This window comes from Sparus aurata, chromosome 13 (genome assembly GCF_900880675.1).
Source record: "Sparus aurata chromosome 13, fSpaAur1.1, whole genome shotgun sequence".
Lineage (NCBI taxonomy): Eukaryota > Metazoa > Chordata > Actinopteri > Spariformes > Sparidae > Sparus > Sparus aurata.
The window spans coordinates 15706841-15719592 of record NC_044199.1 but is presented as its reverse complement, the minus strand read 5'-3'; the positions used below and the strand labels follow the sequence as shown (position 1 = coordinate 15719592).

Sequence of the window (12752 nt, the reverse complement as noted above, 5' to 3'; positions counted from 1 at the left end):
GAGTTAAGATAATTGGTTCATAATTGCTCTCTTTTATAAAAAATCAAATTAAATCTACAAACTCTCAAGTCATTTTAAAAAGATGTGAAGCCTGTGCAGGGTTCACAAGAGGTGAACAACTGCAAAATGAACAATTTTAAATAAATAACAGCATGAAACTTTGTGACATACAAATGCTTTAGATCTTGATCAAAGCCCAGCTCAGCGTGAGTTTACAGAATTTTCCTTCCAACTTAAACAATGACTGTACACGCACGGCTGGTCTTGAAAAGGGATACTTCTGTACATTAGTCACAGGACATAAGAAACCTAACAAGTCTGATCAGACACAGCTCCATCTGACCTGGTTATCAGATCTTGTTATCAGCCCAAAAGGAATCTAAGGAAGGTTTTATTGTGACTTACAGAAACTTCAAAGCAGAACTATCTTTATTATTATCCTGCTGACAGAAGGTTATAGATTTAACCTAAAATGCTTTGCATGGCAGGAAAACAAGAGTGAAACCCATCTGCCAGAGGTATAAGAATCTGTTTCCACAAAACACATGAAGAAGTAATACATCATGTTTGAAATGTCGGACACCCATTTTTTTTTGTCCCAAAAAGACAGTAATTGGAAAAACAGTTGAAAAAGGAAGAACACTTCATTTGATTGAACAGCTGTCAAAGGACAGAAGTTCTTTTTCCACCAACAGTTTTTTTTTGTCTAGCTCTCAAAAGGAACATCAGACAGTCATAAATGTATGATGGAAATTTTAAGTCACTTATGTTCATCTTGTTCTAAAGGAGGTCTTTTACATATTCTCTACATTTTATTTCCAGCTAATAATGTTAATAATTTAAAAAAATCTGGAGTTGGTCATTTTTGTTAACAGAGGTGCTGAAAATGGCTGTTGACAGTTTTAGAGCTTAATGATTTGAGTCTCAGATCCAAACCTCTTTTTTGAGACTGAATTTCTGTAACAAACTGTTTTCCATAAGTCATTCAGAAAAATCTAGTAAACTGATTTATACTGCTGAATGAGTGAAAATCTTTTAGAAATATTTATTGTAAAGAAAGTCCCAAGGTCATATTTGTACTATTAATTGAATATGACATTATATGAATATAACATGATACACATTTCTGATTACCACACAACTATGTGTCACAGTGTCGCAATACACAATATGTTCTTCATGAAACTTTTTTTCTGGACACTCCCTGTTGGCTGAATGAGAAAAACAATAATTTGTCATGATTACAGGAAATTACTTAGAAAAGCACTAATCAAGCTGTATCTCTGTAGATTTTACTTCACACACACACACACACACACACACACACACACACACACACACACACACACACCAAAAGTATGTCTTTTTACACACTACTATTTTCCTACTATTGAAACTTAAACATTAAAGGTCACACTACAACAAACAGCTCTGGGGATTCACCATATAAAATGACTCTAACAGTGAAAGATGTTATTGTGTGTTTTTATGAGGAAGCTGTTAAATAATAAATAATAATAACTTAAAACTAAGAGAACTACTTACTAACTGAAACTAAGAAAACAGAATGTCAATGAAAGCAATTTGGTGCTTTGTACATTTTCAGTAATTCTTAGATTATATATATATATATATATAAATACAGTATATATATATCTGTGTGTGCTAACTAGCTCACCTGACAGGCAAAGACCAGGAAATAAATTGTAAATTGTGCAGTATCATATTATGTCATGTGAGAATGAAATCACTAGGCCAAAGTCCAACGGTCACTTCAGTCACCAACAAAGACAAATACTATTCCTCGGTCACAGAGCAGAGACCAAATCCAGAGCCGAGCAACAACAACAAAAACAAACTGAGCTAACATATCAAGATTTGACAATTAAGACACCGTTCGTGTCTTTATCTATTCATCAAACAGAGACATTTCTTGAATGCGTGAATCTTATCAAAGAATCAGAGACAACTAAAAAAGACAGTAAAGGCTCCACATTTTATAACATTTCACGTGGGAAAATCAAACACAACAAACAAATTAACAAATTAATCTTTGATTTGAGAATTTTCTAAAACAATCATCAAACATTTTTTGAAGGCATGGCTTTAAAGCATTATTTTAGGATTGTAATGATGAAACACCAAGACATAAGAATTTCACAGAAAATAGTTTCCATACACTCAATGAATTTAATTTAGAATAAAAACGAAATAACTGATTTTGCTTCATTGAAGAAATCTGGAAAACTCCTCTGTCTGAGTGGAGATAAAATCAAACAAGACATAAATGTTTAGTGCAACTAACTTTTGAGAAAGAGGGCACCAAGAGGACAAATGTTTGAGTGTGTGCGTTTGTAATTTGTGTGTGTGTGTGTTTGTGTGTGTGCACGCACAGAATCTCTTGTGTATGCGCATGCATATGCAACTGTGCATGTGCATAGTGGGTGGGGGCATCAGCAGGTGCCATTTAAACAGGCGTAAAAGGTGCAGATTCATTTTCAAGCACCTGCACAGTTAGCACTGACATTGTGGTCTGTTTCTGTCTGAAGGGTTCAAGTTGAAAGGCTGTCACCCATTCATAAGGTGACGTGTGATTGAGAGTAAGAGTGAGAGCAGCACAGAGGATCAGGGGTGAAGGTGGAAAGGGCCTCAGTGAGGAAGGAAGCTGACGGTTGACGAGTTGTAAAGAGGGAAACTTCCTTTAGAGAAGAAGCGGGCCATGAGTCAGACTGAAACCTGTCAATAACCAATCATCTGTCGCTCTGAGTCTGCAGCTCAATGAACAGTGACTGACAGAGGGGACAGGTCTTTCACAAGCCTACACACACACACACACACACACACACACGCATGCACGCACGTACGCGCACACACACAGTATAAAAAAAGTTTGAACTTTTTTACATTTCTTGTAGAGCTCGTGCTATTGATCACACTTCAATTGTGAGACATTTTATGTTGTGGCATTTAAACAGGATTAAAGTATTGTCTATAAAAATAAAAAAATAAAAATGAGAGAAAGGGGAATTAGAGCCTCTAAGTAGTGCCTGACAAAGTCTTATAAAATTCATTTTAGAAAGCCCATGTGCAAAATGACAACATGGCAAAGAGGAAAGCTGATGCAATCTCATCGGCTGATTTCAGCAAGTGTGTGTCTTTGTGTGTGTGCGTTTTTGAGTATGTGTGCGTATTAAACGGCACTCCCACCAGCAGGTGTGTTGAGGGCAGTTTCCAGCTGCAGCCCCTGGCATCTCTACAAGGACAACCATCATGGCACCCATCAGCACCAAGACTCTTTCAAATTCTATTATATTTAGCCCCTATTAAAAAGAAGCAAAGAGGCTGTGCATGTGCATAGATGTGATTTTGTTGTGTATTTAAAAAAAACAAAACGCTGTAGTGTCTTCAAAAGCAAATCTGGTCTAATTAGTCTCCTCACCCTACAAAATGACTTAATGCCGGTGGTAAACTCAGCACTACACTGAGGTATACACAAAGACTGACACACATACATTTCCTATGTGAAAACTCTCCCACTGGGACTAATTTCTTTTATTTCCTCCCAAGATGTTCCAGGCAAATAAACATGATCACTTCCTACCTGAGAGATCAGACACCTGAACGTCCTTATTTTATCAAAAAGATAAGAGGTTGGATCCTAGCGAGCCAGCTCTAGACACTCAAGACTCACTCTCGGCTTGTGCTCCCCATAAGATCAGGTAGGTAACGACTTGGCTAAAAGGGGTGACTACAGTGCATCATGAGAGATAAAGCAGAGAGGAGGTTTCTCTGATAGACAGAAGTTCATCCTGTCCTGTGAAGCAGCCAGAACATGTTCATGCCCATAGTCATCCAGTGGAAAAATCCAAGCCATTAATCACCATGTAGGCTATTACAGCAGAGTGAGGAGCCAAAAGGGGAACAAAATGTGACAAAACCTCTGTTTCAAGGTCTGAACAAAGCATTTCAAACAGGATAAAGCAACAAGTCATCTCCCAAAAGGACCATGTTTAATTCAAAGCCACCTCTGACACTGTGACCTTCATCAGAGTCACAGAAAGGAGGAGGCAGACTTCACACAAAGGGACATAAATTACCTGAATGCCACATGACCACCCAAAAGGTCCCTCAACCGTCAAGTTCTGCATTAACTCTTTCATGTGTGTGGCTGCACACCCCACAGGGTACTTTTAGTGAGCAAACACACGCACACAAGTGCTAACACACACACACACACACACACACACACACACACACACACACACAAACACACCCGTTGAGGCTTACTCACCCAATGAGGGAGACCATCTGCTCCACTATGTGCCTGCTGAAGGTGACGATCACAAACAGTTTCTGTATGACAAAGAAACACACAGGAAGAGCGAGTCAGTTACCGAACCATGAGGTCACTGCAAGGGTGCAGGAAAAAGGCAGTATGCACATCATAGTTTGATCAGTAATTCCTTAACTCCCCCTCACACATACACACACACACCCTACTCATTGTGCCCAAGCCCATCCCTGCAACACTAAGGTGGTTTGGTCAAAAAGCAGCTTTTGTCCTGGAGGGCAGAAATTAAAGGCCTGGGCTCTATGACACACAAACCAATGCAGTACACTTGGTCAGTATATCACACTGGCTGTCATCAGAAGTGTGTGTGTGTGTGTGTGTGTGTGTGTGTGTGTGTGTGTGTGTGTGCGTGTGTGTGTGCATGTGTGTATTTGTGTGTTTTAAGGACGGAGGAATAGACGAGTACAGGAATCATAAGACATGTCTCACTGCTTCAAAGGGGGTCTGAAAGCCGGCTCCTGTCCTGTCTGATTCCTGTTTAGTCATCGGTCCAGAATGGACAGAGAGGCGACTGGTAGCCATTCTGGCTCCTATCAGCTCTATATTCGCCTGCAGAACAGGACAGGAACATGCACCCCATAACTGACCAGAACCTTCAAGTTGATTTACTTGCCCTTTGAGTTGTGTTAGGTTACAGTATTCCTATAAACAAACATGCGTTTTTTTGCCACAAAAAATATGGTCTGACCCAGTAACATTAGGTTGCCTTGAACATGACATTAGAAAGGCTTAACCCAACAGAGCGTTTTGGCAGGTCCATCATTACAAACTCATGTTGTGCAGAAAAGGATTGTTCAAACCCGCAGAACCTTATTTTAAATTCTAGTCCAGATCCCAAGGATTCCAACGATACTAAATATATGCCGCCCAATTACAGGGAAAAGTGTATAAAATGATACACGAGGCATCTCAAATTTTCCATTTTATGTAACGATGGAGCCATAAAATGTGATCCTGGATTGGAATATTTAATTCAATGTAAATGTGTAGCTTCATAAGCAGAATATTCAATTGTATGATATGAAAATGTCAAAAGATACATTCCAAACTAACTGAGGCCACAAGTGGTCAAATATCATAAACTACAACTATAGGAAACATGCAGAGCGAGATAAATGACACTAATAGTGAACAAAAATAAATGTGACAGTTTTGTGATTACAACACCTACAAGGTAAGTTTTACATGATCACACTTAAGATACTAAGCACCAGGACACCCCAATGACAATTCTAATTTCGTTGTAACGTTATGTAACATCACCCAGGCCATACATATATTGTTATTTGGTTGACTTTAACTTTGTGAGGGTGTTAAGCCTCAAGACCTCAGTGGAGGTCAAACAAAATTAACCAAAGACTTGCAGTCATAATGTTGGCCACGTCGCAAAAATAACACAACTTATAATTGACATCTGCCACAATAAAAAACAGTCATTTGCTTGTTGTACTATTTCTGTACCTCATAGAAAATAAACATGAGGCGGTACAGTGTGTAAATCCCCTTATAGCTAATGGATTTTTATCCACAACTTCAGTAACAAATGTTGGAGTAATGCACTTGAATAGAGAATGCACCTGCATCTACTTTACAGTCACTGACACCAAATCTGTGATCCCGCACAAAGCAAGGAAGGGACAGCAAGATCACCGACATAGGAAAGCTGACTAAGATGCCTTTAATGTGTCTGCTCGGAAATTGACGATGACATGGTCTTGATTTCAGTTAACTGATAATGCTGATAAGGGCTACACACATCCCAGTCATAACAAGTTTATCACACACACACACACACACACACAGACACACAGACATAAGAAGGAAGCATTACACCAGTTCTCTGTATAAAAGGAACATTCATTATGAGAACCATGAGGTGAATTGAATGATCTGACAGCAATGCGGAAGTCAGAGCATCTGGGTTTAACTGTCGTGTTATTACAAATTTGACGATACAAAAATTCTGATTAAAAAGTCAAAGGGTGAGACAATAATAATTCTCTCCTCTCACTTTTGCTACACATAAGTCTACATTGACTGCCACACCTTACAACTGTTTTGTCTGCAGCAAAATCACATATCTCAAGGGCCCGACATGTGTATTTCCATGACATCACCTCTCATCCTCAAGTGACCTGCTGCGTCACAAACCATTCAACAGTGGACATTCAGATGTAAGGCTTAATGAGCACAAAAGGTGGAAACAGCACAGAATAAAAAAGCCTCTCCTTAGAGACTGCTGAGAGCACACCTGAAGCTCAGGTACAAACCCAGATCACAAACACAAACTCTGATGCGTGCGCACACACACACACACACACACACACACACACACACACACACACACACACACACACACACACACACAAGCCTCAAAATCCCCTTTTGTTCCCTCTCAGCTCATAAGGAACAACATCACCTGCTCTTCAAATGCTTCTTGTTTTCTGAAACTACTGAATCATTTGCATTAGAAGCAAAACCCAAAGCTTGAGGAATATTAAACCAAGCAGCTACAGGAGAGATTGAGGCCTCCAGACATGCTGGAGAACCGGGTGAAGTCTTTCTTTCCGTGAGACAGGGACACACCCCTCTCAATGGGGGCCCCCGGGACCCCTGGATGTAATCTGGTACTGTCAGTGTGATTGTGCCTGCCATGCATGCCACCCCCTCTCCTTCCCTCCCAATCTCTCCCTCTCTCTCTTTCTCCATCACCTCCCACAGACAATGTTTATCTGCATTAGCCCGTGCTCACTCGGTCCCCCCAGCCTTTTTTCTCAGTTTGGTACAGGACAATGCTGCGTTCTGCGTATGACAAGGAATGAGGCAGAGTGAAAAAAATGCTTTGCTTTTAACCCTTCCTCTCTGTGTCACAATGAACAAATTCCAACGTTTACATAGAAAACAGAGAGTGGAGCCCACAGACATACTGAAAATTCCTGGACGCAAATGGAGGATTTTCCCGGATTAGAAGAAATGTCTGTAATACCAAGTCTCGTAACAGTACCTTCTTCTTCAGAAGTTAGGATGTATCTTTTCTTTTCCTATAAGTTTTCAATCTGCTGCAGTCTGGCCGGTCTACTGTACAATGCACTGGGGGTGCTGCAGCTGCAATCACAAAATGGTTGACTCCCCTTACTTTGGCTGCACAAAATGGCCTCCTTGCTACCAGCTGAGTGCAGTACAGAGAAGCAGTGCATTAGTGTGACTCAATAACTAACCTACCAAAAGGAGAGATGTAAGCAAAACTTACACTTTGGCAGAAATACTTGTTCTTTTTTTTGCAGAAAAGAAACAGTCTATCCTTTTTTTCTTTCTTCTCTGCAGAAAAGAAAAGATTAAAGACAAGTATGTCTAGAGCTGTGAATGTGTGCTTTATGTTACACAAGTATCAACTTCATGAGCACTTTTTGGGGCAAAAAAACAGCCTCGGCATTATTGACATATACATGCATTGTTTAACTGCAGCAACTCACCTGAATGTGCATTTTGATGACTGCTTTCCCAATGAGTGTCGCACCAAAAAAAGTCCAGAAGGGAACCAAAAAATGTCCACATGTTATTCCTGCCAGGTCAAACAAGGGATTTGGAATCTGGGGAGAAAACAACAGAGATGATCAGACTTGAAACTGTGTAAATTCACTTGAGAAATGTGAAACTAATCATATAGAGAAACCTATGAAAAAATATAGCTTTAAATATTATTAAAATACTAATAGTATCAGTATAGTATTAGTATAGTACCACTGATAGTGCTATGAGATAATCTGACATGTGTCAAATAGACATTCAATAAAATTGACTTTTTCTTCATATGTTAAACAATTCATAACTGCCACTGCCTTAACATGATGCTTACATGTCTGTATAGCATCAATGCAGAAATGACAAAAATATTAAACTGATAAACTCTATAGTGGGAGGGAGGAATATTTTAATCTAAAGGAGTTGATCAGACTTACAGAAGCGCAGGCTAAAATCCCAAAGAATCCCACCCTCTGGATGAGTTTTTGCACGGCAACTTTTGCTCGGGTGGCAAAGTCCTGAAAAAGCGCAGAAGTAGGAAAAATGTGTCATCAAAGACTTGCTAATGTTTAGTTGATCACACAGCATATACTGTTTGAGTATATACTGTATATAGATACAAAACAAGACATCACTTTGTTCACAGGACACATCTCAAACATGCTTCATAGAATTGTACTGAACAGCCTATTGCAAAAAGTGTAATTTATTCTTATAATTACTGTTGTAGATTTTAAGTTACATATAATTCTGTTTTTTATAAAATACTGGATTATGTCTAACTGATTCAGAAAGTTTAAAACAATTATTAATGATTAGTATTTAACATGATAAATTATTTACAATTATTTTCTGTTACATTTCAGATAGATAAGGACATTATTTAGGATTTAAATAATTGTCTGGGCCACTGAAGTTTTTATTAAGAGAAAATTAAAGCAAAGAGTTTTGTCAGTGTCTTTCTAAGCATTTATGTAGAAGAGGGAATATCACAGAGGTGTGTGAAGAAAAAGTGTGTAGCCAGCTGCAATGTTGTTTTTCTTTTAGAGACCTCTCACAAATGCTTTTAAACCTATTCAAATGCTACATTAAAATAAATGAAGATTTTAAGATTACATATTATTCTGGGACAACATCTTATTATCAAAGAGCTGTTTTGGGGATTACACCATCATCTCTGAATGTTAATGTTTCAGCTTCTTTATAAATTATTTGCCTGTTTCCTAATAATAAACCATTTCATTTTATATTTAAAAACATTCTGATATCCAGATGAAACGAAAAATTAGTGCATAACCAGTTTTTACAATTTCTCCTTATTGTGGTATAGTTACAAAGAGCAGCAGATGCAACAGTTGCATCTGATTTTCCTCCATGTTAATGTGCTCTCAACAAAAAGTTTTCATCAATTATTGAGAAAAATATCAACTTACAAACCAAGTAATTATATCATCAAAAATTAGATACACAGCAGTGTAAACTGTTTAGAACTTAAAAACACACGTGTTTTAATTGACTGTGGATCAGAGTGATTTTCTAATTTTTGTATGTGTGCTTCTAAACCCTACCCAGTTAAGAAGCTTTATTTTGAATGTTAGAAATCTCTAAAACTTATATTTTAGCATGCACTTTTTAAAATATTTGCACTGTTTTAATCCTAATTTATCCACGATTGCCCAAGAAAATTTGAAAAGTGTAAGTGATGAGGAACTCTTGAAAAACAGTTGCCTGCTTGTGTATATTTATCACAAAAGGGTTTGAACATATGTAATAATACACAACTTGTTAGGGGGAAAATTAATTGATTTAAATGTTTGAATGAAAAAAATGGGTTTCATAATCAAATCAACAATCACTTTACGTTCATGGCTATCCTGCCATCACAAATATCTTCAAGTTCAAAGCTAAAAAGCACTGATTCACCTGTCACATGTTCTGAAGAAATCGGAATACATTCTTCATGATTCTGGGAGAATGATAAACTGATTTTACCTTGTCTCTATCTTGCCTCTGGTGCCAGTTATTAACACCATTGTGTGAGAACAAGACAACAGTCTTTGGCCATTCCAGTGACTCACAAATTCTTACTTTTTCAGCTAGTCTTGCCCTATCCCTCTTGACAGCTACACAAAAGCCTCTTTTCACAGCAGTGACACAGATTTTTCCTCAATATACCTTTTCTGGGAATAGGAGCTTTAATCTGTTTGGATTTTACCTAAACTAGTTCTGGGAACACAGTGGGAATGCAAAGGAACCCCCAGATCCAGGAACAGGACTTATATATTTTTGGATGACACATTCAAGATCTAGGTAATTTATAAAATAATTACATCCATACCATAGTAGATTTACCAAATCTGTTGGATACAATCTGTTTTTTGTTTATTTGATTCTGAGTGGAAATCAAAACTCTTAATAACAATAAAAAAATACTGAAGAGACTAGATTTCAAAATATTTGATGAAGATCTTTTTGTCTTGTTGGCCTTAATATGTTGATAATTTGATCAGTTGGATTTTACAGCCAAAAAATTCCATATCGGCTTCCATTCTTTATCTACATTCCACATTTAACTAAACTTATCTTGGAGTTGTGGTACTTTCATCATGAAAAACACTAAAACTATTCTTCTTTACAAAGTAAATGTTATGACTGTAGTAGTACTGCCTCTTTTCTAAATGTGAGGTTCTCAACATATCAAAGACATGTGAATGATGAAGAGATGTGTTTTACACAACTCTTTATAGGCAAGCAATGCATATTTGGTATCGAAATACATATTTTGCAGAAAAAGCCTGAAATGTACGTTTAATTTATCCCTCAGGGAATAATGCTTAAAAATAATACTTTTCAATGCTTTAATTTAAATGTAAGTCTGTGACTGTTATAAATGTATTTATTTTAGTTTGCCCTTTTATGTTTAGTATTAAATGCATCCATTTTCTTCCTTTAGATTTAACTTTAAACTCATTTTATATTTGGAAACAGAATAGTAATCAGTGTAAAAACCTCAAAATAATTAATGAACAACTTCAAATACAGTTCTTTATAATAAGTACATGAAGGATTTGTTTCAAAGTGAATCACACTCCGTTTAAAGAAAATACACACTCACTGAGATCAACTGCTGATATGAGCACATAATTATGTTGGTATTGCAGCTAACATTCATCTTAAGTCATTTATAAAATTGCATATTTTTCCTGAACCAAATCATTTATTAGATCCAAATATTTAATGATATTTTTCATGTGGCAAATTGTTCAAAAAATGCATCTATTGAATTTCAGAATGAAATCTTCAAATAGTTAGTGTTAAGTGGACTGTGTTTAACCATTCTAAGCCTTAATATCCTTAATAAATGTTTGCTACATGTTAAGGAGATTTTCCCACTGAAAACTGAAAACTTTTCTCATCTAAAACTATATCAAATAAACTGATGAAGGCACAGAAGAAAATAATACACATGTTTCATATGAACATACAAGTAATAATTGTTTTCTTTTAAAAAGTAAGGCCTCCGTTTCTAGAACATCATAAAAAATCTGACTTAGGAGGGGGCTGGCAAAACATGATCATACCTAATATGGTCAACAAAACCAGTACAGTGCTGATGACATTCTTTGCACGGAGCAACCAAGCGGACAGGAAACTTGAGAGACATGGGAGGTCGCCTAATAAGGCGGTGGTGGGGGGAGCGAAGGGACACAGAATCTGATTGGTTCACGGTTTGAATTTCTGCCTCCATGGATGTCCAATCATGAAGGTTTCTTCTTGGACTATCCTGTCGTTTTAATTCTAGCCTGTACCAATGTGTGCATATGCATGTGTGTGTGGGTGTGCACATGTGCGTGGGAGTGTGTGTGTATGTGTGTGTGTGTGCTGCTCAGCTGGTGGGAGACAGGGAGGGAAGGAATGTGTATGGTTGGTTTACAGCTGAACCGCTGAGGACAGTGTCTGGCCCAGGGACACCTGACAACTGCCGGTGTTGCAGCGCAGTCAGAACCCTGCAGAACCAATCATTGCCATGGTGACGGCCTGTGAATCCCATTCATTTTCTTACATCATGACACATGCCTTGTTTACATTAGGTACCGGAGTTTAGCTTTTGGCTCATGCAGTGAGTGTGAGCATGAAAATATCACTGCATTGCGAACAAAGGGTCCTTGGGGAGGTGAGGGGGGGGGGGGGGGGGTTAAAGGGTGTGTGTATGTTTGTGTGTGTGTGAACTTGTGACACTGTGATTTACTATAGTTGAACTATGTACTTGGACTCTCTCTACTCTGCATTTCTGGACTGGAGAAGCATCTATCTTGGATGGCTTGGGTTCAGACATCCAGACTCTGTTGTTGGCGGCTTATGGAAAATCACCATCTTTGCCAGGCAGCTTGCCAGGGGCTGCCTCTTGCCCCCCCCCCCCCCCCCCTCTTCCCCCAACCCCATCACTGCTGGCCTGCAGGGCTGGGCTTAGCAGCAATTACATTTGGTAAGATCTTGTCAAGGGTGCAGCGTCATTAAAACCATGGAAGTTTTGGTTCCAGGTTTGGCTGCTCGGCTCAGATGCTTTACTCAGCAGTCTACACAATCACCCCACATGAAGCCGACCGCTGAGGGGAACAAAACTCACATTTCATCCGTTGTTTGTAGGATTGGATCCCTCCATATACATCTGATACTCAGATTAGTCAATCCTAATTTGAATAAGCAGAGCATAAATACACCTCAGAAACCACATTTTGTCGAAAGCATGTTCCCACCATGTGTTTCATGAGCATGTCCTGCTGTACGTTCATGTAAATATAATTTAACATGGTGGCAGATATACAGTTATTTGTAACACTTTACATTAAGGATACAAATCATATAATAATGCAAGAGT

General features: G+C 38.2%; 1 protein-coding gene across 4 annotated transcripts in view; it reads right to left on the bottom strand.

The window, feature by feature from the left end:
• LOC115593954 (vacuole membrane protein 1-like) overlaps nucleotides 1–12752 on the bottom strand; it is a 58792-nt gene that overhangs the window by 15543 nt on the left and 30497 nt on the right. For all 4 annotated transcript variants that reach the window (XM_030437680.1, XM_030437678.1, XM_030437677.1 and 1 more), the window contains exons 8-10: nucleotides 8311–8391; nucleotides 7825–7941; nucleotides 4292–4353 (exon numbers count right to left, since the gene is read on the bottom strand). In XM_030437680.1, the coding sequence (XP_030293540.1) occupies nucleotides 4292–4353; nucleotides 7825–7941; nucleotides 8311–8391 (260 nt within the window). The remainder of the gene's footprint in view (nucleotides 1–4291; nucleotides 4354–7824; nucleotides 7942–8310; nucleotides 8392–12752) is intronic.